The sequence below is a fragment of the Loxodonta africana genome, chromosome 12 (assembly GCF_030014295.1).
Source record: "Loxodonta africana isolate mLoxAfr1 chromosome 12, mLoxAfr1.hap2, whole genome shotgun sequence".
NCBI classification, from domain to species: domain Eukaryota; kingdom Metazoa; phylum Chordata; class Mammalia; order Proboscidea; family Elephantidae; genus Loxodonta; species Loxodonta africana.
The window spans coordinates 18,787,393-18,813,053 of NC_087353.1; the positions used below are offsets into that span (position 1 = coordinate 18,787,393).

Genomic DNA, 25,661 nt, shown 5'->3' on the forward strand with positions numbered 1-25,661 from the left:
AGAGCAGCTTTCTTGGTGAATATGAGTGCATGACATTCTTGGTAACGGAGGTGGCAGCATCTCGGAGGTGGCAGCATCTCGTGGTTTTAGTTCCGGATGAGGTAGTAGAAGAGAGTTCAAAGGAAGCATAAAAGGAGGAGGGGGAGAGAGAGAGGCTTCTTTTTCCCAAACAGAAAGTAGTGGAAGTCAAATAAGCACAACCTGCTCCTCTGGCCCTGGAAGCCAGGCTGTTAGTCAAGGAGGGGTGGGGAACACGTGCTGAAAGCTGCCCTCTGCTCTTAGGGTTCAACTCATTTCTCAGTTTGCTGGAGTCTTTCTTGAGTCAAAAGCCAAATAAATGACCTTAGGCAAGTCACTTAAACTGAGTCAGTTTCTTCTACTTTGAATTGGGGGGAGGGGGTGGCTGGTGGTGATTTCACAAGATACTGTAAACATTGAGTAAGATAATGGATGTTAAAAGAGCTTTGTGGAATGCAAATTGATGTGTGATATTTGAAGTTGGAACTTAGGTGTCCTTTTAGACTGTACCTCTGCTGCTCTGTCTACTAAAAGATAATTCTCTCAAATGCTAACGACCTTATCTGAGTAACACAATAAGTGTTTTATATCCTGGGAACACTTTAGGGCTTTGGTATCATCTAGTCCTATCCCTTCACTTTAATGGTGTGGCTTTTTGTCGGGGGAGAGGGTTACAGGGCTTAGACCTGCCACCGGAGTGACACACATTCCAGGGAGGCCCCTTTGTGTAAGAGAGAACGAGGAGATGGGCCCATACTTGTAGCTAGGCAAGTCTGCCTAGAGGCCTTGTTTTAAACTAGAGCTCCTTAACCCAGAGAGTTGGGGGGAAAGCAGAGAAGGAGACTGACTGACTTCAGATGGCCACTTCTGTTCACCCTTTCACTTTAGAGCTGGAGTTTTCACACCCTACCCTGTTTAACCCTAAGTGTTAAAGCTGAGAGAGGATGAGTGACTTACCTCTGCCAGGTTGGCACTTGCCACTTGCCATGTAGTCCTTTGGGGAATCAGAGAATGACAGAAAAGTTTCCGAGGATTAAATGTCAATGGCAAAAACAATTAGTGGAAAGGAAAGGCTGGCATGAGCTACAAGGAAGGTATTTTTTGTTCTTAGAGTTTTTTTTCTTCCTTTTTTTCCTTAATGAGCATAGCCATTATTAGCTGAAAAATGTACCTTTACGACTGGGGGACACTTTGGGGAGGTGTCCTTAGCAGCTGCTTTAGCTGGTATAGTATAGACTCGCTTGTCTGAGAACCAGAAGGTGCTAATAATAGCTATCAGTTACTGAAGTGCCTCCTGTATGCCAGCCACTGTGCTAAGTGTTTTACGTTGATGATTTTATTCTATGAAGCACTTCCAGTGTGTAGATGAAGAAACTGAAGGTCAGTGAGGCGTGGTCATTTTTCTGGGGTCATACTGCTGGTAAGCGAAGGCTGCCCTAAAGCTCAAGTCTGATTGTAAAACCGGTGATTTTTCACCACTGTACTATTCTCTAAAGAGACCCAGAAGCACTAAAGGATCCAGAACCAAAATCACATTATATTGGGTTCTTTTCTTTTTATTGTCTTCTTGTAGGTGATGTGAGAGAGTCTGTTGTAAAGTCAGGGATATGAGTTTTAGAAGGTATTATGGATTGAACTGTGTCCCCCCAAAATGTGTGCCAACTTGGCTAGGCCATGATTTCCAGGATTGTATGATTGTCTACCATTTTGTCATCTGATGTGATCTTCCTATATTTTGTACATCCTACCTCTATATGTTAATGAGGCAGGATTAGAGGTTTTTTTATGTTAATGAGGCAGGACTTAATCTACATGATTAGGTTGTATTTTGAGTCAGTCACTTTTGAGATATAAAAGAGAGAAAAGAAGTCAGAAGAGAGACAAGGGGACTGCCTACCACCACGAATGAAGATCCGGGAGGTAAGTACATCCTTTGGACCTGGGTTCCCAGTGCTGAGAAGCTCCTAGACCAGGGGAAGATTGATGACAAGGACCTTCCCCCAGAGCTGACAGAGAGGGAAAGCTTTCCCTTGGAGCTGCCACCCTGAATTCAGACTTCTCTCCTGGCGACTGGGAGGGGATAAATTTCCGTTGGTTAAAGCCATCCACTTGTGGTATTTCTGTTATAGCAGCACTAGATAGCTAAGTCAGAAGGGAGCTAGAATGGCTGAACGGAATAATGGCCTTTTCCATTGTTAATGAGTGTATTGCTTGAAGTCTCTGTGACAGTTACAAGGTGTACTTTTTGAAAGAATGCATAAAACACAGATATGATAGTCATTTGACAGTAGAAAGGCCTCAGTCAGTGGAGGGCCCCATCGGGAATGGTAGAGCCCAGTATGCTGAAAGAATGGGGGAGGGGAAGGAGACAGAATCTATTGGCTGTGATGTGAAAGACAAGCAAAGTCCTAGAACAAAAAACCTTGAGCTTTCTCATATCTCCTCACCCCCTGTTTATTTTACCAGAGTTAAGTTCATGTGGCTTGATCCTTGTTTCCTGGGGAAATCAGCATGGCTTGGAATTCCATTGTCTTCAGGGAATGGAACAGATGTGGAAGACTGACATCAGAACAAACTGAATGTTAACTTCCAGTCTGTTCTCTTAGCCTTCTGAAGCATAACCAGGGCCTGTGAGTGCCTGGTCCAGGGCACAGCAGGTGCCCAATAAGATTTCCACCCTCTTGCTCCTTCGACTTTCTTAGTTTTTCACTTCCTCTTTAGTACTGTGCTTAGCACCTTCTGGTATCATATTCCTGATTTGGCTTGTGGTTGTTCTCCTGAGATAGTCCATTTCCTGCCTTGCATCTGAGCGATTTTGTCAGTCAGAGAGGAGCAGCACTTGAGTAATGAAGGCTGTTACAAGTGTCAAGAGAACCCTGTGGAATGAAGGGCCAGGGTTCAACTTCACTCTCTCCTGCAGACCCCCAGGCCAGGCCCTCTTCTCTGGGAAAGGGGGCCCTGGGTCAGCTGAGGCAGGGAGCGCTCAGAAAGCAGCCTCCTCGCTTCGCCTGTCTTTGCTGCTGGGGTATATAACCATCTTGCCAAAATGTTGCTTTCCCTTTTCAACTCCCCAGAGCTCTCAGAGGGCTTTTTTCCCCTAAATAAAAACCAGGATGTGAAGCATTTTCACAGAGCTGGAGTTCACTATCATCTGTTTCCATTTCTCTAAAATAGTGATCCCGATAAAGCCTATCTTTAAAAACCAAAAAAACCCAAACCTGTTGCTGACGAGTTGATTCCAGCTCTTAGCGACCTATAGAACAGAGTAGAACTGCCCCATAGAGTTTCCAAGGAGCACCTGTTGGATTTGAACTGCCAGCCTTTTGGTTAGCAGCTGTAGCTCTTAACCACTGCGCCACCAGGGTTTCTGTGCCTGTCTTAGAGGATGGTTATTCCCGTTAAATGTCTCTGAGTGATGGGGTTTGTGGGAGTATCTGTGGATATTTGGTTCTTTTGGTTTATGAACCTTCTGGCTCCTTTGTTAACACGTGCATTTTTACATTTTGTGTGTTTGTAGGTTTACAGCTATATGTGTTCTTTTTTCATTTAATGTTTTCATGTAGTGGACGCAGTCCAGGTCGGTCAGATTAAACAGCTGTCCGGCATTTAATCAGATGAATGTACTGTAGTTTGGTTATTTTCCTAGGTTGGGCATTTTGGGTTCCTCCCCATTTTTCTCTGTTGTGAAAACACTGCTGAGAACATCTTTGTAGAAACGATTTTTGGGGAAAGGAGCGAGGACTGGGGGGTTCATTTTAATAATTGGAGTGGAATAAATAGGATAGAAAGAGCTTTGGGGAAACTCTTTGCTCCCTGTTGCAAGCTTGCTGTCCAGGAGACTGGTGTGCTACGTGTTGATGTCAGTTTGTTTACTTTTGTAAGTTTAGCAGATGAAATGGCTCCTCTGATGTCCTCATCTGGGGTGTCTGGCCGTTCACCTTTTTGCTATATGTTTCAGACCATTGGCCTTCCCCTCCACTCGGTGCTTTTATTCTTTTGTTTCGTGTTTCTTATCAGCCCCCAGACCTTCATGGTTTTCAGCTTGCTGGATGCCAGCTTCTGAGTGGATCCAGAGTGACCCAGAGCATAGTGTTTCTGCCTGTTTAGGGTTCGTGCACAGGTAACCCCTTGGTTTCAAATGCCTGACTTACGTACAACCCCTATGAACCAACCTCATAAAGCCTATCATGTAAAAATTGGAGGTACAAAGACCCTCAGCGAGATGGACTGACACAGTGGCTGCAACAGTGGGCTCAAGCATAATGATTGTGAGGAAGGCATAAGACCAGGCAGTGTTCTGTTCTGTTGTACATAGGGTTGCTATGAGTCAGAATCTTTACTTGATTTTTATTCTCAGTGACATTTTCTGAGCAAAGAACAATTTAATCATCCATGTTTCCATTGATGGGAAATTGTAATGGTGGTGTTCCTCTAGGTGCTTTATTTACCCTCCTTACCACCTAGGGTGGTGGGGTGCATGAGACTTGTCAGTAAACTACTGTTCAACCTTGGGTCAGACACTTCCCCTCTTTGAGTCTCAGTTTTCTGTAAAATGAAAGCCTTAGAGCAGATCTTTAAGGCCCTCTTCTAGATCTCATGTCAATTAAGAATAATGATAGTAATATTGATCTCTTTCATTTATTGAGCAGCTACTTTATGTAGCTAAGTGCACTACAAGGAGTTCCACGGGGGTTCAACTACTAACCTATAGGTTAGTGGTTTGAACCCACCCACCGGTGCCATAGAAGAAAGGCCTGGTAATCTGTCTTTGAAGGGTCACGTCCTTGAAAACCCTATGGAACATAGCTCTACCCTGCAACACCTGGGGTTGCTCTGAGTCAGAATTGACTCGATGACAACTGTATTTTTGTTTGTTTGAAGTGCTACAAATGTGCAAAGCCCTACAAATGGATCATCTCATTTAATCTTATAACAGTAACAACCTCATGACTCACAGACTGTTATCCCCATCTTATATAAGAATTCTGAGGCCCAGAGAATTTCACCATAGTTTGCCCAGGGTCACACAGCTAGTAAGTGACAGTTGGTCTGTCTGACCCCAGAGCCAAGCCCCAAATCGTTGTCATATCAGCTAAGAAGTATACTTGAACTTTCTGGAAGTCCACTTTAAAAAATCATTCTGGGATCTAGGTTCTGGCGTGGGCTCTGCCATTAAGAATGTGACATTTGGATGGGCTACTTCACTTCTCTGAAACTCAGCATGGGTGTTGGATGGACTGACACACCCCACCCAGCCCAACCTAGTCTTGTGCCTCGTCCTCCTCAGCTGAATTGAATCAGGCTAAATTTGGTAGCTTCTGTCTCTTATTGGAATAGTTTCTCTGATGTCCTCAAGTTATCTCTTAAGGAAACCTCTGAAGAGCCTGTGTTTATGTTCATTAACCAGACTAAATTTAACACAATGAATCCTTTTGTCCCTGCTTTTATGGCTTGTCATTTGAAGTTCACCTGAGGTGATTTTCTTCTTCACTTTTCATTCCTAATCAGTATTATTGCACCTTTGTCAGCTGAAGCATCCTGTATGAAAACCCAGCTGTTTTATAGCTGTGTACACTTTTGATCATTGAGTATAGATGACTGTGTACTATCCTGTCAAATTATAAGAGTACATAGTTTGGAGTAAAAGGACCAGTCTGCCACTTACGTGCTATGTGACTAACCAAAACCGTTGCCATCGAGTTGATTCCAACTCATACAGACACTGTAGGACAGAGTAGAACTGCCCCACACGGTTTCCAAGGAGCGGCTGGCAAGTTATTTGATGTTTCTGAACCTCACTTTCTTTTTTTTTTAAGAAAGGAGAGGAATTTAATTTATGTACTCTTAGTAAAAATATACATTTTCAAATATATATATATATTTTTGAGACTGGTGGGTGATTTTATTTCCATTTTTATGCTTATCTAGATTTTTCTAATTTTTTTCTTTTTTTTTACTGCACTTTAGATGGTTTATAGAACAAACTACTTTCTCATCAAACAGTACACACATTGTTCTATGACATTAACAACCCCACAGCATGTCAACACTTTCCCTTCTCAACCCTGGGTTCCCTATTACCAGCTTTCCTTTTCCCTCCTGCCTTCCAGTCCCCGCTCCAGGGCTGGTGCACCCCTTTAGTCTTGTTTTGTTCCATGGGCCTGTTCAATCTTTGGCTGAAGGGTGAACCTCAGGAATGACCTCATTACTGAGCTGAAGGGTTTCTCTAGTCTCTGTCAGGCCAGCAAGTCTGGCCTTTCTTTTTTGAGTTAGAATTTTGTTCTACATTTTTCTCCAGTTCTATCCAGGACCCTCTATAGTGATCCCTTTCAGGGCAGTCAGTGGTGGTAGCCAGGCACCATCTAGTCTGGTGTAGGGCGTGGTAAATGTGGTCTGTTAGCCCTTTGCACTAATATTTCCCTTGTATCTTCAGCTTTCTTCATTCTTCTTTGCTCCCAAAGGAGTGAGACCAGTGGGGTATCCTAGATAGCCACTCATAGGCTTTTAAGACCCCAGATGCTACTCACCAAAGTAGAATATAGAACATTTTCTTTATAAACTATGTTATATCAGTTATGCTAGATGATCCTCGAGACCATGGTCCCCACAGCCCTCAGCCCAGCAGTTTGGTCACTCAGGGAGTTTGGATGTGCCTACGGAGCTACCATGACCTTCGCTTGTACAGGTTGTGCTGACTTCCCCAGTGCTGTGTAATTTCTCACCCTTCACCAAAGTTACGACTTACCTGTTGTCTATTGAGTGTTTTTTCATCCCCACCCCTCCCCTCCCGCATAACCATCAAAGGTTGTTTCTTTTTATATGTAAACCTTTTCATGAGTTTTTACAGTAGTGGGCTCATACAGCATTTGTCCTTTTGTGATTGACTTATTTCACTCAGTGTAATGTCCTCCAGATTCATCCACGTTAGGTTTCACAGATTCATCATTGTTCTTTATTGTTGCGTAAGACTCCATTGTGTGTATGTATCCCAGTTTGTTTATCCATCCACCTGTTGATGGGCATCTAGGTTGTTTCCATGTGTTTGCTATTGTGAACAAGGCTGCAGTGAACATGGGTGTGCATATGTCTATTCGTGTGACAACTCTTAACTTCTCTAGGATACATTCCTAGGAGTGGGATTGCTGGAACATATGGTATTTCTATTTCCATCTTTCTAAGGAAGCACCATATCGTTTTCCAAAATGATTGTATCATTTTGCATTCCCACCAGCAGCACATGAAAGTTCTGGTCTCCCGGCAGCATCTCCACCGTTTGTTATTTCCTGTTCTATTGATTCGTGCCAGTAATGTCAGGGCAAGATGGTATCTCATTGTGGCTTTGATTTGCGTTTCTCTAATGGCTAGAGATCATGAGCATTTCCCATGTATCTTTTGGCCACTTGAATGTCTTCTTTGGTGAAGTGTCTGTTCATTTCCTTTGTCCATTTTTTAGTTGGATTCTTTGTCTTTTCGTTGTAGAGGTGTTGGATTTTCTTGTAGATTTTAGAGATTAGACCTTTGTCTGATTTGTAATAGCCAAAAATTTTTTTCCAGTCTGTAGGTTCTCTTTTTACTCTTTTGGTGAAATCTTTTGAGAGCATAAGTGTTTAATTTTTGAAAATCCCAGCTATCTAGCTTATCCTCTGGAGCTTGTGTGTTGTTTCTTGTAGTTTGTATCCTGTTAATGCTCTCTGTTAGGGCCTCTAGCATTGATCCTATTTTTTCTTCTGTGAACTTCATAGTTTTTGGCTTTGTATTTAGGTCTTTGATCCATTTTGAGTTAGTTTTTGAATATGGTGTGAGGGTATGGGTCCTGTTTCATATTTTTGCAGATGGATATCCAGTTTTGCCAGCACCGTTTGTTAAAAAGACTATCTTTTCCGCATTTGATGGACTTAGGGCCCTTGTCAAAGATCAGGTGACCATAGATGGATGGATATACATCTGGATTCTCAACTCTGCTCCATTGGTCAATGTATCTGTTGTACCAGTATCGGGCTGTTTTGACTACCGTAGCTGTATAGTAGGTTTTCTGAGGTCAGGTAGTGTGAGTCCTCCTACTTTATTCTTCTTTAGTAATGCTTTACTTATCCAGGGCTTTTTCCCTTTCCATATAAAGTAATGAGAAGTTTTTCCATCTTTTTAAAGAATGTGTTGGTATCTGGATTGGTATTGCATTGCATTTGTAAATTGCTTTGAGTAGAAATGTCATTTTCACAATGTTGAGTCTACCTATCCATGAGAATGGTATGTGTTTCCATTTAATGTAGATCTCTTGGTTTCTTGCAGCAGTGTTTTGTAGTTTTCTTTGTATAGGTCTTTTACATCCCTGATTAGATTTTTTCCCAATTTTTTTTTTTTTAAGGGGCTGTTACAAATGGTGGTGTTTTCCTGGTTTCCTTTTCGTTGTTCTCTTTATTGGTATATAGGAATTGAACCTCACTTTCTACATCAATATATTGGGGACAACAGTACCACCCCCAGAGGATTAACTGGGAACAACAACAACAAAAGAACACATGTGACATGCTTAATACAGTGTCTAGTACTTAAGTGATCAATGAATAGTTGACTGTGGTCTTTATAAAATGGACTTTGGTTATTATGATTTGCTTGTGGTTAAATATGTGGATAGACAGATTTTTACTCCTTTTCTTGGTATGTATCAACCTGAGAAGAACTGAAAAAGATCGGTTTAATATACATACTAAAATAAAATCAAGACTGAAAGACCTCACTCCGGTCTGGTAACAGATATTTATTGAAACATATAGTACACAGAAAGAGAATAAAAAATACGCATTGAACTGAATTGGATAAAAAGCTACTGGCTTTAACATTTTTTTAATCTAAAAGTGAAAATAGCTTAGTTGTTGTTAGTTGCCGTTGAGTCAATTCTGACTCATGGCGACCCCATATGTGTAGCGTAAAACTGCTTCATAGAGTTTTCAAGGCTCTGACCTTTTGGAAACAGATCACCAGGTTTGTCTTCCAAGGCATCTCTGGGTAGGTTTGAACGGCCTCTCTTGGCTAGTAGTTGAGCACCTACCTGTTTGTACCACCCAGGGTCTCCAAAAATAGTTTTAGCGTTTTGTAAAAATAATACATGTTTTATGTAAGAAATTATCATAGCATAGGAAAATCAAAGTTAAAGTTGCCCCAGATACCACTACCTAGAATTAAATATTTAACTCGTCCCATAATTATTTTTCAAGACACATCTCCCTGTATATGCCCCTGGGTGTTTTAATTTATATGTAATATTACCTCAAAAAAAAAATTTTTTTTATTACATCGGTATAGCCTATAGTTTAATACAGTTTGCCACAAATATCTTTCTGTAACAAATTTATATCTACATCATCATTTTTAATGGTTAATATATATTCTGTTATATGGATGCATCACAGTTAAACTAGTCTCCTGTTGAATGAAATTTAGACTGTTCCTAGGTTTTTACCATTATAAAAGCACACCACCGGATGTACTCAAATATATATTTGTACACTTGTATGATTATTTTCTTAATAAAAATTCTTAGAAATAGCTACGCTGGGTTAAATGGTATAAAAATGGTGTGGTGGGGGCATTTGACTTCCTCTAACTTCGCAAGGGGGAAGGAGAACCAAGATCAACAGCCCAAGGCTGAGTGCTATGAGGCAGAGGTCAAACATACCTCTGCCCTTCGACCTTTTTACCAATTCTGATACCAGCCATCCTTCCCATGGCATTCTGTACTTCTTTGTTGGGTTTGATAATTTGTTGCATGGCCATACAGAACTCACAGACCGTGCAAATAGGAGATTTATTAGGGAAGTAACAGGTTATAATTCAGGATCGGAGATGATTCAGGATACAGCTGTTCAGACAGGACAGCCTCTTCTCAGCCAGGCCCACAGGCAGACCTCTCTCTGGCCCTTGGCTTCTCGGCCCCTTGGGCGCTTTGCCTGGCCTCTGCCCTGCTGGGGCACCACCAGTAAGTGCCCAGGGGCACTCCACTCTGCCAGGAAGCCTCAACCTGAAGGTGCTCAGCTCTCTCACTCTGTGGATTGGCAAGCCTGTCTCCCCTGAAAGTGCCCAGAGGCACCCCATTCCAGGAAGCCCCCTGTTTGAAAGTGCTCAGCTTTCTTGCCCTGTGGGCCAGGGAGCCCACCTTGCTGTCTCTTGGTTCTGCTGCTGCCAGTTTTCTGCTGCACTTGCCGTGCTTCTCATTGTCTTGTGCTGTCGCCGGTGTTACAGCTCTCTGGATATCAGTGCAAAAGAGCTGCCAGCTCTTTCTTGGTGGTAGTGAGGTACCTCCCTTTCTGTCTCTGGGATAGCTCATTTTAAGCCTAGCAGGATGGCAAAACTGACCAATCCCCTTGTTAGGGATCCATATACCATATTTGCATGGTCCCCCCTCCCATAAGGGTGCCATGCACCTTATTTGCATTTTTAGCAAGCTATCCAATCCCATGATGGGCCACAAGCACCTCATTTGCATAGTCCCACCCAGTCATTTGGTGGAAGTTGCAAGACCATGGTGAGAAAGGTCATATAAAAGTGACCCATCATATCACAAAGGGTATATCCAATTTAGATTTGTGTTTGTGTTCTTACTGACAAATGACCCTCCTGAAAAATTGTACCAGTTTATACTCCAGTTGTGAGTGTGTGAGGTGCTTGGAGTACTATTCTTTGAAGCATCGTATTTTTGGAATCCCTCTCCAAATTTTAGCCTCCTTTACCAATTTAATTAGCATTTAGGAAACAGATCCATGTTGGTATATCATCGTTTTCCCTCCTTATCTAATTGATATTGTGGATGCATATTTTGACATGTGCCTTTCAGATAAATAGTTGTTCACTCATTTATTAGTTTGCAGAGCAGTATTATTTCTTCCTGTTTCTTGTGAGAAGTTATTTTGTATAGGTAATATACCGTGAAACCTTTGAGAGCTGGAACTTGACACGCCTGGTTTATTTTTCTGGGTCTTGCAAGTTTTCCACCTTTGACAGGATGCAGTCTTACCACTTTTCTCTTGCTCTTTTTAGTGGAAAATATTTGAGTTTTCCTTTTCTGACAGGTTTCCACCTTATACAGGGTTCTGGCTTTCACAGGTTTTACTGTATTTTGAAATGCGTAAGGTACTTAAAAATGTCACTGAGGTGAGCGGGCCGTGTAGAGTTTGTAGAAACTAAATAAATCAATGTCTCAAAAGAAGGCTGTGTTATAATTGGAAACAAACCTGTAAATGCATATGGTGATCATTCCTGAACATGAATAATTAGTGACTGTCATTGTGGAACATCTTCACAGCCATCTCTCTCCTCTCACTCTCACACACATACACAGACACACGTCTGCACCTCATGTACACACTCGCGTGGGTGCTGAGTTTGGCTGCATGCACCTGGTTTGCTCTATAAATGGTTTCCTAGCAAGCAAGTGAGTAGCTTGCATGAAGTGAGTCTGTGCTGCAGACTGTTCCCTGCCCCGCTGGATCACCCAGCAAGTGTTGGTGCATCTGTTGCAAGCACCTGTGATTGAGGATGTGGCGAATGTCCAGTTGGCCGTTGAGGGTGAGGAGGCTTGTCCTTCCTCTCTCTGAAGAGATGCTCACTGTACCACCACCACCCCTTGTTCAGGCTGAGTAGGAGCAGAATCAAAGATGCTCTCAGAAATAAAACAACGTTTAGGAGAAAAGCAAAAACAGTTATTTGCAAAATCAGATTAAGTCATTTGGTAAGATTGCCTAAACTACTTCACAGCGTTACTTAGAAGCAGCTGATGCTGAAGGAAAAAGCGTCAGACCAGAGTTAGCAGACCTGAGTTCTATCTCTTGCTTATTGGTTTTTATGTTATCTCTATAATGGTTTGGAGCACTGGCCGTGTAGTGGTTAAGAGCTATAGCTGCTAACCAAAAGGTCGGCAGTTCAGATCCACCAGCCACTCATTGGAAACCCTATGGGACAGTTCTGCTCTGTCCTGTAGGGTCACTGTGAGTCAGAACTGACTTGATGGCACCTAACAACAACGACATAATGTTTTAGGAATAGGACTAGGGATGCTAGGCTAGGAAATCAATCCGTTGAGTTTACTTTCATTTTGACAACATTTCTGGCTCTTTCCCCAAACCCTGTTGTTGTTAGCTGCTGTTGAGTCACCCCGACTCATGGTGACCTCATGCAGCAGCTGAAGGAAATGCTGCCCGGTCCTGGGCCATTGCTGTGGTATGTTATGATCCATAGGTTTTCATTGGCTGATTTTTGGAATTAGATTGTCAGGCCTTTCTCCCTAGCCTGTCTTACTCTGGAAGCTCCACTGAAATGTATTTGTCAGTGCAGCAAAAAGCAAGCCTCCATTGACAGATGGGTGGTGGCTGTGCGTGAGAGGTGCATTGGCTGGGAATTGAACCCACGTCTCTCATGGAAGATAAGAATTCTGTCACTGAATCCCCAGTGCCCCCATCCACCAAACCCTAGTTGGTCTTAATTTCTTTTGTCTAAAAAGTGCTTTAAATTTTATTCTTATTAATATATCATATACACACATGTTGCTGTCAGTTGCCCTTCAGTCAGTTCCAACTCGTGGCGACCCCATGAGTGTGGAGTAGAATTGCTTCACAGGGTTTTCAAGGGCTGTGACCTTTTGGAGGCAGATTGCCAGGCCTATCTTCTGAGGTGCCTCTGGGTGGGTTTGAACCACCAGCCTTTCGGTTAGCAGTCCGGTGCTTAACCATTTGCACCACCCAGGGGAACGTGCACGTATATGCATATAAAGTAAAACCTGTGAAAGCTGGAACCTGTGTAAGGCGGAAACCTGTCAGAGAAGGAAAACTCAGATATTTTCTACTAATAGAGAATGATAGAAAAATGGTAAGACTCCACCCTGTCAAAGGCAGAAAACTTGGGAGACCCGGAAAAACAAGACAGTCCTGCCAAGTTCTGGCTGTCACAGGTTTCACGTAAATAACGCACCCACACATATAACCTGCATAGTGCACCTAGGAAAATAATATGGAAGGGGGTTGCGCGATTGGCAAAAACACGTATAATGTGCACGTTATTTGCGTAAAATATGGTGTATATAGAAATACTGCATGCATAAAGAAATATAATTTGAATAATGATTATAAAGCCATCGCCCATGCATTGATCACCCTAGTCACTGTCAGCATTCTAAAGGAATCCTTGCATGCCCTTTCCCTGTCATAACTCTCTTTCAGAGGTAGCCACTATCTTGACTTGGGTGATGATAATCTCCTTGCTTTTATTTTTAGTTTTGCCAGCAATATATAGCTCTCTGGAAACCCTGGTGGCGTAGTGGTTAAGTGCTACGGCTGCTAACCAAAGGGTCAGCAGTTCGAATCCACCAGGCACTCCTTGGAAACTCTATGGGGCAGTTCTACTCTGTCCTACAGGGTCACTATGAGTCGGAATCGACTCCACGGCACTGGGTTTGGTTTGGTTTATATAGCTCTCTTACCAGTATAGTTTCTTTTTGCCAATTTTTAGAAACTTGTATGATATTATACTGCATATAACTTGCTTAACATTATTTTTGTGAAATTCATTTGTGTTACGGGCAGCCAAAGTTTGTTTCCATTGCTATATAGCACTCTATTGTATGAATGTATGACAGTTTATGTATTCTACCGTTGACAGACTTTTGGGTTTTCCCAGTGTTCAGCTATTTTGAAGAGTTCTGTGAACATCCTTGTACGTGTCTTCTGGTGCAAATGTGTATATACTGTGAGTAACTTCAATTTTATTAGATAATGCCAAAACATGCCCTTCTCTTTCATTTTTATGAATACATATTTTACATAACTGTGATTTGGCTTAGATATTTATTTGATCTTAATTCTTAATGATGCCTCCTGTTCTTCGTTCCTCTGTTTTATTCCCAGAAGGAGGGTGGTCCATTATTGCTCTGGCTTTAAACTGACCCCGCAGGCCACAGTGAGCCTCTGTGTTTCCCAGAAGGCTTCTGGAAGTATTTCACACTGTCATTAATGTTCTCTGTCACTGCTTGACAGGTAAAATGTGTGATGAGACAAAGCTGTCGTCGAAATACTCGTGCAACTCTGTTCTGGCAAAACTGTACTTTGGGCACAGATCTGTTTTTTTTTTTGTGCCTATGGCCTTTCAAAAATGTTACTTCCTCTCAGGCTGGCCTTTAGTAAAATGGAAAGTAGAAAGATGAGATGGGACAGGACAGAGGAATGTGATTCCCAGACGCCCTGAATGGGTGAGGCTTGGGGCATGCTGTTCCAAGAATGAAGTCAGTTCCCTCCTATCCTCGCAGGCTTGAATTGAGACCTTAGGATACAAGGGACCAAATTGACACTGTCTAATGCTTCTAGGTCTGGGGCAAGAGGAACAGGAGCCAACTGATATCAAACCAAAAACCAAACCTGTTGCTCTCGAGTCAGTTCCAACTCATAGAACCCTATAGGACACAGTAGAACTGCCCCATAGGGTTTCCAAGGAGTGACTGCCTTTTGGTTAGCAACCAAGCTCTTCACCACTGTGCCACCAGGGCTCCAGCCCACTGATACTGTTGGAGAAATTGTTTTTATGTGGATCCTCTAGACCAGAGGCCAGCAAATTTTTTCTGGAAAGAGCCAGATGGTAAATAGAGGCAAAATTGAGACAATTATATAGGTACTTACATAACAAGAGATAAGTTTCCACAAATTCTTTTATTGATGAAATTCAAGATGTAATAATAATAATTGAGTACAAAATTTAAATTTAAATTTACTAATGGGGTGATAACATTTCTCTGCATTGGGGTTCAGAGTTAGTATCCCCTGTCATCACAGTAATTGAAGATGTTCATCTATAAAAACCTATCTTAGCTCGTAGGATGTACAAAAACAGGCGGAGAACAGGATTTGACCTGCGGGCCATAGTTTTCCCAACCATGCTCCAGGTTCGTGTCCTCAGAAAGCTCGTGGATTTTGCCCCCATGGTCCAGCTTACCATCATGGTGTGGGTACCTCCATGCCAGGATGGAGGTCCCAGTAGGGTTCTGTGGGAACAAAGAGAGGGGGCAGACTAAATCAGCTCTCCAGATGGAGAAAGGAGTATCACAAAGTGACATTTATGCTGAGTGGAAAGAGGGAGATGACCTTCTAGGTGATAAGAGTAGCTCAGAGGACAGCCTTAGGGTTTGGCATACACAAGGATCTTTGGGGGCAAAGAACAATAAACATGAAAGAGAGTGGCATGTTCAGAAACAGTCAGTTATGGGTGGCTGAAGCTCTTTAGGGAGGTGCAAGACATGAAGAACTAAATGTTTAATTTTATTTTAAGTATTTATATGGCCAGTGGGTACTGTATTGCACAGCACAGTTCTGAAAAAGAGTGTAGAGTTTTGTGGTCACCTTCCCTTTGGTGGGCTTTCCTTTACCCACTGTTACAGATTGAATTTTGTCCCCCCAAAATAGGTGTTGTAAATCCTCATTTTTATGCCTATAGTTACAATCCCATTTGGGAATGGGTTTTCTTTGTTATGTTAATATGAGGCAGGATTAGTGTAGGGTGTGTCTTAAATCAATCTCTTTTGAGATATAAGAGATTAAACAAGCAAGTGAGAAAAGCAGAGACAAGGGAAGATTGATGCCAAGCCACATGGAGATTTCCAAGGAACCAGGAAACAAGCTGAAAGAGACAAGGACCTTCCCCCAGATCTGACAGAGAGAGAAAGCATTTCACTAGAGCTAGACCCCGAATTTGGACTGATAGCCTCCTAAGCTGTGAGCAAATAAATTTGTTTACTAAAGCCATCCACTTGTAGTATTTCACTTAAAGCAGCAGTAGATGATTAAGATACTTACATTGCACACTGTCCCCAGTAACAGTGGCCATAGTTGGACTAGCCTTAGAAATTCTTAAGAGAGCTGCTTTAATGAATAAATAAAAACTTCCAGCTGTCAATATAGCAGTTTGGGGGCTCCTATAGAGATGTCTTCAAAGTGGTTGAAACGGTTGCTTATTTTCCTCTGAAATATTTGAGACGCATCCTTACAGCCTTGTTTTTGTTATAAATTTACTCTGTGAAACTTGTTTTATAAACTAAAGGTCAGCTTCAGCCTGGCTCCTCAGAATTAATGAAGTTTGGCCAGACTTAAGCTGTTGTATAGTTTCTACTTAGGTCTTATGGTCTGTTAGATTTTTTCCATTGTTTATAGTTTTAAATGTGAGTTCTGGTGAAAGTTGCAGCTTTTTCTCCTTCTCCTAAGCTTGAGTAGATTTGAGGGGAGTAGAATTATGCTGTTGGCAAAGAATATTGAATATACCATGGACTGCCAGAAGAATGAACAAATCCATCCTGGAAGAAGTCCAGCCAGAATGCTCCTTAGAAGCGAGGATGGCAAGACTTTGTCTCACATACTTTGGACATGTTAGAAGAAGGGATTAGTCTTTGGAGAAGAGCATCATGCCTGGTAGAGGGTCAGTTAAAAAGAGGAAGACCCTCAACGAGATGGATCGACGCGGCGGCTACAACAGTGGGCTCAAGCATAACAACGATTGTGAGGATGGTGCAGGACCTGGCAGCGTTTCTTTCTGTTGTACATGGGGTCGCTATGAGTTGAAACTGATTCAATAGCACCTAACAGCAGTAACAGTAGTAGAGGTATATAGGGAGAGGGTAGGGCAAATGCCTAATCTGGTTAGAAATCTCAGCCCGATTGGTAAAAATCTTTGGTTTCTTGAGACTCTTAAGTTTTGTTGTTATTATATTATTCTTTTAAAATTCTAGTGCTGTTTTTATATATAATTGACAGATGACTTTTTTTTAGCATTCAGTCTTAATCTTTCCAACTTCTCCTGACCAAGTTTATTCTTCATTATAAATATGCACCATAATGAAGGGCTTGTTTCTGAGTAGTAAGGTAATTACTTTTTCCTCTTGCATTTTTAATTAAAAATTACCTCTGCTGCCTACCTCAACATTATTTCCAGTCTCTACTTAACAGACTGTAGAAGAGAGCAGTTATTGTTTATCTACTCATTTCTGAGTTCAGAAAACAGTACTTGCCCTTTTCACGTTAATAATAAAGTTAGAAGATTCCATATAGTGGCATATTTATTGCAATAAAAGATCAGGGAGGGCTGTGTTCCACAGTATAATATGAGAGGGAATTTGTCAGAGTTCAGCTGTGTTATAAAGTGTATTTCGTCTGTGATCCGTCTCCCACAATACTCCCTGCCTCCATTCCCCATTTTTCTTAGCAGGATTGAAGCCAAGCTTCTGTAGACAGAAGATTGGATTGCTCTGTCATCTACGGGAGTGCCAGAGGCAGGAGTCTAAAATCCATTTAAAATAGGCAGAAGCAGATCTCTCTGGTCTCGAACTGACTGCCTTTTCCAGAATGTTCCTGCTGCTCAGCATCAAGCGACCAAATGGGTTCTGAACTGTGGGTCCCAGCTGCTTCTCTCATCTTTTGTCACTCTTTCCCTGAATCCAGTTCCTGCCTGCCCTGGTCCATTACTCTCACTGTGGCCTGAATAACCTTTAGGTACAGCTCTTACCTGTCCCCTGCTAAAAAATCTTTAGGAGCTACCCGTTACCTCTGGGATCAGCTGAAAGACTGTTAACTGGTGATACCCCCTGCCTGTTTTTTAGTCTTCTAGTCATTCTCTCAGTTTGTTTTTATCGAGTCCTGTTCTATGCCAGGGTCTGAGCCCAACACTGGTGTTACAGTGATGAACAGACATCAGTTCTTGCCCTTAGGGTAGCACATTAAAAGTAAAAAGAAACATAAAATTAATTTTATTGATATTTAACCCAATCTATCCAGCTTATTATCATTTCAACAGTGGCATTAGCCACATTTCAAGTGCTCAGTAGAGAAACGTGGCTAGTAGCTACCATGTTGGACAGCTCAAGTGTGGAGGCAGAGCTAGACAAGTAAAAGGGTCATTGAGTGTAGGCGGTAAGTCCTGGACTTTTTTTTATCAAAGTTAATAATTTTTGTTTTTATTTAGGGAATTATCTTCTGTTAAATTATAAACTCCATGAAGGCATGGGCATTGTCTTGTTTTGTTCACCATTGTATCTCTAATACCTAGCTTGGTACTTGACACATGGTAGATACCAGGTGAAATATTGAGTCAGTGCAAGGTGCTGTGGGGAAACCTAGAAAGAGTAGCTAACCCATTCTGGAGGAGAGGAGGGGAGATATCAGAAAAGGCTTCGCGGTGAAGGAAATATCTCTAAAGCAGTTTGCCAAGTTGGAGTAGAAGTTAATGGGTCAAGAAGAAAGAAGTGGGGAGGATATTCTAATGAGGGAAACTCTTTCTTGGAAGTCAAAGAGAAGCAGTAAGTTGAGGGTGCTGTAAGTAGTTCGTTATGACTGAAGCTTAGGGTACAGTGAAGGTGGAAGGAGAAAGTCAAGAGATAAGGCTGGAGAAGTAAGCAGGGATCAGATCTTAAAAAGATTTTTAAAGCTATGCTAGAGCATAGACATTATCCTGAGGACATTAGCGAACTTTACCAGTTCCCTGGGCTGGGAGCTGTCCCTTGGCTTTTCTTGAGTATTCTCTTGTTTAAACTGGTTGTTTCTCTCTAGCACGTAGGGAGTTCCTTTTTCTTTTTTCACTTTTTATTGTACTTTAGTTGAAGGTTTACAGATCTAGTTTCTCATTAAACAGTCAGTACACACATTGTTCTATGACATTGGTTAACAACCCCAAGACATGTCAATACTCTCCCTTCTCAACCTTGGGTTCCCTATTAACCAGTTTTGCTGTTCCCTCCTGCCTCCTAGTCCCTGCCTTTGGGCTGGTGTGCCCCTTTATTCTCGTTTTGTTTTATGGGCCTGTACAAACTTTGGCTGAAGGGTGAACCTCAGGAGTGACATAACTGAGCTGAAAGGGTGTCCAGGCGCCATACTCCCAGGGTTTCTCTAGTCTCTGTCAGGCCAGCAAGTGTGGTCTTTCTTTTGAGTTATAGTATTGTTCTCCATTTTTCTCTGGCTCTGCCCAGGACCCTGTCTTGTGATCTTTGTCACAGTGGTCACTGGTAGCTGGGCACCATCTAGTTGTACTGGATTCAGTCTGGTGGAAGCTGTGGTAGATGTGGTCCATTAGTCCTTTGGACTTATCTCTCCCTTGTGTCATTAGATTTCTTCATTCTTCCTTGCTCCCGAAAAGGTGAGACCGGTGGAGTATCCTGGATGGCTGCTCACAGGCTTTTAAGACCCTAGATGCTACTCACCAAAGTAGAATGTAGAACATTTTCTTTATAATCTATGTTATGCCAGTTGAGCTAGATGTTCCCTGAGACCATGGTCCCCACAGCCCTCAGCCCAGTAATTTGGTCCCTCAGAGAGTTTGGGTTTATCCTCGAAGCTTCCATGGCCTTGTGTTGTACAAGTTGTGCTGGCTTTCCCCGTATTGTGTACTGTTTTACTGCACATAGGGAGTTCTTAATAAAAATACTGACTGAATTGTAATGCTTTCATAGAGCTTAACCAGGCTGGTGTCAGTGTCTTCTGCTGCTCTGTGGGAAGGTTTAGAAGGAGGAGTGGATTTTATTATTTGAATGCAAGTCAGACACTGTTCTAGCTAATTCCGATGACAGGGCAGGACCAAATTCTCTCGGAGCACTAGCCTAGATGGTTATTAGATCAAATGTTTTCCAATAATGGCTCTTCACCTGGGGACTGGAAACTTTCACAGAACTTTGATGGTGCACTGAACTCGCATATGTGAGAGCTGCGCTCTGACCTTCGATCAGTAAAGTTTTAGGAATTGTGTTTCGGCCATAGCCCTGAACAAATCCTCAGTCTGATCATGGACTGGAGCACTGGCCCCCTGGAAGCCACTTTTATATCTCAAGAAAAGGTCAAGAATGGATTAGACGTGGCCATCTACAGAAATATGAGTTAACTCCCTACAAGAATTTTTGACTATCTAGTATTGTACTTTTTTTTTTAGTATCCTACTGTCTAGTATCAGTTCTTACCTATCCTTTTCTACAGCCTGCTGGAAAATACAGCTTTTTATTATAATGTCCATTTATACAGTTATCACTCTATCAAATGCCTGCTGCCTTGTGGACATTTTTCTTATTTAAAATTGTCAGCACTAATCACATCTGTTTTTAGTATCCTATAAAATAGTCAGTGTTGGATGGAAGTAGACCTTTTGATGCTGCTATTGAAGATGGATTCAAGGGGTGATTCAGGATGCTGGAAGTCCAGAATCTATGTCTTTGAGGTGTTGTGCTTTCCTTCAGATGATAGACCCTTGCAGTTATTTATTTAATCAAAACTCAAAATGGGTAATAAATAATACCTACTGTTACTGAGTGCCTGTTGTATACCAGATATTGGGCTAGATGCTTCCTTTGCAGTTTTTCATAATCTTTATAGCAACCCTGTGATTGCTATCGCTGACCCAGCTTTACACCCACCCCCTATCACAGCAACTACAAGTTGACACCCATTGCTCTTCTCTACTATGTTGTTTAATTCTGTTGAAAGGAAGTTTCACCCCTGTATCATTTATGAAAACTCTGTAGCATTACCTGTATGTGGGCTCTTACAGTTTTGTCTTGGTTGAACTGTTCTCTAATGCCTATACCCTCTCTTAGGTAGATACAGACTACAGTGATAAAAATGGCAGCACTTACTCTTTAGTATTTGATGGCGTTCATACCTTAGCATGTATTATCTTATTAGATTTCCTACAGATGTCTTGGTCTGACACATGGACTTAAGAGAAATTTAATTGCAATAACATAATGATTATAATATTAATATTATAATAGTCCTCCTGTCTCACCAAACCACCATAGTCACTCCTCCTGTTTACAGTCCTTTCTGTTTGTCATAGGAAGGAACACAGGTACAACGGGCTGTCCCTGGCAGACATACACATCATGGAGTCTTGCTGGTACAGAGGGAGAACTGAGACTTGGTAGAAGTAGAGCATGTCAGTGTTAGCGAATTTCACTGTCAGGGGTTAGTGTTCAGCAGATACTGTTGGCAGGAGGCAGTTGAGATGCTTCAGTGGATGAGGCAAATGAAGAAATGGTGTTTAGCGGTCACCTGCAAAACTTCTGCTTACCATCTGCCATACACACTGAAGATTTGTCCCACAGTAGCCTCGCAAAGTTGAGCAGGGGGCTTCCAGAATAGTTGTCATGTGGCCTCTCGCTGGCAGTCATGGTCTAACATACGTTTTGATTAATATATTCTCTATATTTCAGGCTTTGGATGTGGATCGGACGGTTCTTTACAAAATGAAGAAGTCTGTGAAAGCAATAAACGTCTCTGGGCTGGGTGAGTACCCATTCTTTCCTAGAGGTTTCTTTGTGGGAAACACTGTATATGAAGTCCATGATTGTGATAAAGCATTAATGAATAATCAAACAAATTACTTTTACTGGGGAAATTATAGAGGTGAATTAGGATTTTTATTTTTTTTTTTGCTAGTAGTTTAGTTCTGGTATGGGATTCCATCTTCTTAACTCTTCTGCCCTCCCCCAACACTATCCTGTACTGTGTGTCCTGTTCTGAGGTTCCCACGACAGCTGAGGTTCCCACTACAACCCCACATGAACCTGCTTTGTCAAACTGGTTGATAAGGACGCCACACTCATTCTTGTTCCTATTATCTGGCTTATGCTCTTAGCCACATCTGAATGTCCATTCCATTTCTCTTTTATCCATCTAATTCTTTCCTGTTCAGTTTGGGGAAAAAATAAATATAAAAGTGTTATCAACTAGTCAAAGTAATATTCCATCCAGACTTGTGAATATGTTTAAGCTAAAACAAAACAAAACAAACAAGAAAAATCTGGCAACTTTTGGCTTAAATATGACAAACTGTGTGTATGTGGCAGGTCTTTCCTCCCCTCCCCCCCACAAAGTGAGTGAAAATGTTTTTTAAAAATCATTAAGTGACTATAGGAAACCCTGGTGGTGTAGTGGTTAAGTGCTACTGCTGCTAACCAAACGGTCGACAGTTAGAATCCACCAGGTGCTCCTTGGAAACCCCGTTGGGCAGTTCTACTCTGTCCTGTAGGGTCGCTATGAGTCAGAATTGACTCGATAGCAATGCGTAGAGGTAGTAGAGGTAAATGACTATGTAGTCTCATTCAAGAAAGTGGAAGCCTTGGGGGACTAGAAATTTTGAGGAATCTCAGAGAGGTTGAAAACAGGTTTGCTTTGTTGAAGAGAAAAAAGGTAGCTTCCGGGAGAGCACTGCCAAGGGTGGCAGAGGCACTGGGAGCTGTGGGGCTGATGGAGGGACTCAGGGTCTACTGTTGCAGAAGTTAGGACACTTGATATCTATACATTGCCCCCCCCCCCACCCTAGTGCCATCTTCTTTTGGTGAAAATAGTGATTGGAGCAAGTCCTGGTGGCACAGCGGTTAAAGCACTCAGCTGGCCAACCGAAAGGTCGATGGTTTGAGCCCACCAGTCGCTCCGCTGGAGAAAGATGTGGCAGTCTGCCTCCATAAGGATTTACATCCTTGGAAACCCTATGGGGCAGTTCTCCCCTGTCCTTTAGGGTTGCTATGAGTTGGAATTGACTCAACAGCTACAGGTCAGCGATTGGAGCAGAAAGACAGGAAGTATCTTATGGGCCTGTGATATCAGGAAGAATGTGGAACTGTCAGGAAGTATGTGTCTACCTATACCTAACTCCCTCCCTCAGTTAACAGCAGTAGTGAGCACGAGCTCCAGCATGTGTTCTTGCCTCTCTCCCTATAACGACCATGCAAGGGAAGGCAGTGAAGAGTCTAGTAGATGCAAAGATGGTGCTGCAGTCAGGACTCACCAGTTGTATTTAGGAACAGATTTAACAAAAGATGTGTAAGAGCTCTACTCTGAAAATTACAAAACACTGCTCATGGAAATTAAAGATGACCTAAATAAGAGATATTTATTTAAATGAGAAGTCTGTGCTGTATGTGGATTGGAAGAGTCAGTATCGTTAAGATGTCAGTTCTCCCCAGATTGATCTCAAGATTTACCATGATCCCGATCAAAATCCCAGGAGGGGAAATTGTGATTCTAAAGTTTATATGGTAATGTGCAAGACCTAGAATATCCAAAGCAAACTTGAAAAAAAATAAGACAAGTTGGAGGACTTAAACTATCTGACTTCTAGTCTTGTAAAGCTACAGTAATAAAGGTTGTGTGTGTCATGGATTGAATTGTGTCCGCCCCCAAAAATGTGTGTATCAGTTTGGCTCAGCCATTATTTCCGGTATGTGTTGTAAACCCTGGCCTCTATGATGTTAATGAGGGAGGATGGGTGGCGGTTGTGTTAGTGAAGCAGGACTCAATCTACAAGATTGGATTTTGTTTTGAGGTAATCTCTTGAGATATAAAAGAGAGAAGTGAGCAGAGGGATGGGACCTCATACCACCAAAAAAGCAGTGTCAGGAGCAGAGCGCATCCTTTGGACCTGGGATTCCTGCACAGAGAAGCTCCTAGTCTGTGGGAAGATTGACAAGAAGGTCGAAACAGAGAGAAAGGCTTCTCCTGGAGCTGACACCCTGAATTTGGACTTTTAGCATACTTTACTGTGAGAAAATAAGCTTCTCTTTGTTGAAGCCATCCACTTGTGATATTTCTGTTATAGCAGCACCAGATGACTAAGAGTGTGGTACTAGCATGGGGTCAACAAAAAAAATCAGTGGACAGAATAAGGAGTCTAGAAATAGACCTACATTTAAATGTTTTTATTTTTTATTTTCAGCAAGGTTGTCAAGGCAATTCAGTGAGGAAAAGAAAATCTTTTGAACAAATGGTGCTAGAACAACTGAATATTCACATGGAAACACAACCTTACACATAAATTAATTTGAAGTCAATCATAGATTTAAATATAAAAGCTAAACTATGAAGTGTCTAGGGAAAAAACAGGAGAATATCATTGCGTCCTGGGTTAGGCAAAGGTTTCTTAGGACACAGAAAGCAATAACCTTAAAAAAAAACTTTTTATAAATTAGACTTTATCAAAATTAAGTATTTCTGCTCATCAGAAGATCCATTAAGAATGCCTAACATTTGAAGGGAACCCTAGTGGCACAGTAGTTAAAGTGCGTGGCTGCTAACCAAAAGGTCGACAGTTCAAACCCACCACCCACTCTGTGGGAGAAAGACGTGGGACTCTGCTTCAGTAAAGATTTACAGCCTTGGAAACTCTACAGGGCCAGCTCTGCTCTGTTCTGTAGTGTCCCTATGAGTTGGAATTGACTTGATGGCAGTGAGTTTTAACATTTGAAAACCTCAAAAATCAATAAACTGAAGAACTTGAGGAAACCAAATGAGCAGGGCCGAACAGGACTTTAAAATAAATACATTTGATTAATACCCTCAGAGAGGTAAGAGAGATTGTTATATTACTGAAATAGGAAAAAACCCAAAAGGTAATAGTAAAAAAAAAAGCCAGTGAAAGATTTGGGAATATGTGTGTGTGTGTGTGTGTGTGTCTGTGTGTGTGTATTTGAAATAAAAATTAAAATGAGCTGAATGGCAGATAACACATTTGAATAGGAATTAGTGAGGCTGCAGATTTGCTGAATACAGCCCGAGGAGTTAAGGAGACGGGCAGTGTAAAAGAAAATTAAGAGGCCTGAAGCATAGATCCGGAATGGTCAATAGCATCCACCTAAAAAGAGTTCTAGAAAGAAAAAATAAAAAATGGAAAAGGGACAATTTTTGAAAAACTAATAGTTGAAAAATTCCCGGAACTAAAGAAACATCTACAGTCTTAGATGGAGAGTCCACTGAATGCTAAGCAAAACAAATCTTATGTATGCATGTACACATACATGGACACACACACACCAAGACATGTCTTAACTGGAATTTCAGAACATCAGGGTTAAAGAGAAAATATAAAAATTCCCAAGAGGGGGAAAAAGGGCATTATATACAGGAAAATATGCTAAATATGGTTGTTTTAAGGTTTAGGCATTGTAGGTATTATCATGGTGGCTAAGTGCTATGGTTCCTAACCAAGAGGTCGGCAGTTCGAATCCGCCAGGCGCTCCTTGGAAACTCTATGGGGCAGTTCTACTCTGTCCTATAGGGTCGCTATGAGTCAGGATCGACTCGACGGCACTGGGTTTGGTTTTCTTGGTTTGGTTTGTTTTGTGTATTTTATGTATTGTGATTGTATTGATGCTATAATGATTGGTGTTGGGTGCTGTAGAGTTTTTTCCCATGTGACAGAGTAGAACTGCCTCATAGGGTTTTCTTGGCTTTAATCTTTGTGGGGGCAGATTACCAGGTCTTTCTCCCATGGAACCTCTGGGTGGGTTTGAACTGCCAACCTTTTGGTTAGCAGCTGATTGCTTAACCACTGCGCTACCAGGGCTCCTTGTAGTAATGATTAGACAGGTATTAAGTTCTTATGATAAGTGCCAAATGAATGTGAAATAAGTTCAGGAAAGCAAAGCAGAGATGTGGAACTTAAGCTTGATAGAGCTAGTTTCCAGCCAAGTTTGAAAACTTTTTGGACCTGAGGTTTAGGATGCTAGCAGTGTGTTTTTTAACCTGGGATTTCCGTGTCTCTAAAATGAAAAGTTAGAATGCAGATAAGTGGTTCTTGCCCCCAGGGGTTACTTGGTATTGTTGGAAGGCTTTTTTTTTTTTTTTTCAATTTTTATTGTGCTTTAA

General features: G+C 41.8%; 1 protein-coding gene across 5 annotated transcripts in view; it reads left to right on the forward strand.

The window, feature by feature from the left end:
• ASAP2 (ArfGAP with SH3 domain, ankyrin repeat and PH domain 2) overlaps window positions 1-25,661 on the forward strand; it is a 222,061-nt gene that overhangs the window by 62,237 nt on the left and 134,163 nt on the right. For 3 of the 5 annotated variants that reach the window (XM_064295011.1, XM_064295012.1, XM_064295014.1), the window contains exons 2-3: window positions 13,666-13,752; window positions 21,230-21,302. In XM_064295011.1, coding sequence (XP_064151081.1) covers window positions 13,666-13,752; window positions 21,230-21,302 — 160 coding nt within the window. The remainder of the gene's footprint in view (window positions 1-13,665; window positions 13,753-21,229; window positions 21,303-25,661) is intronic. The other 2 variants (XM_023550578.2, XM_064295013.1) reach the window with 1 other exon arrangement.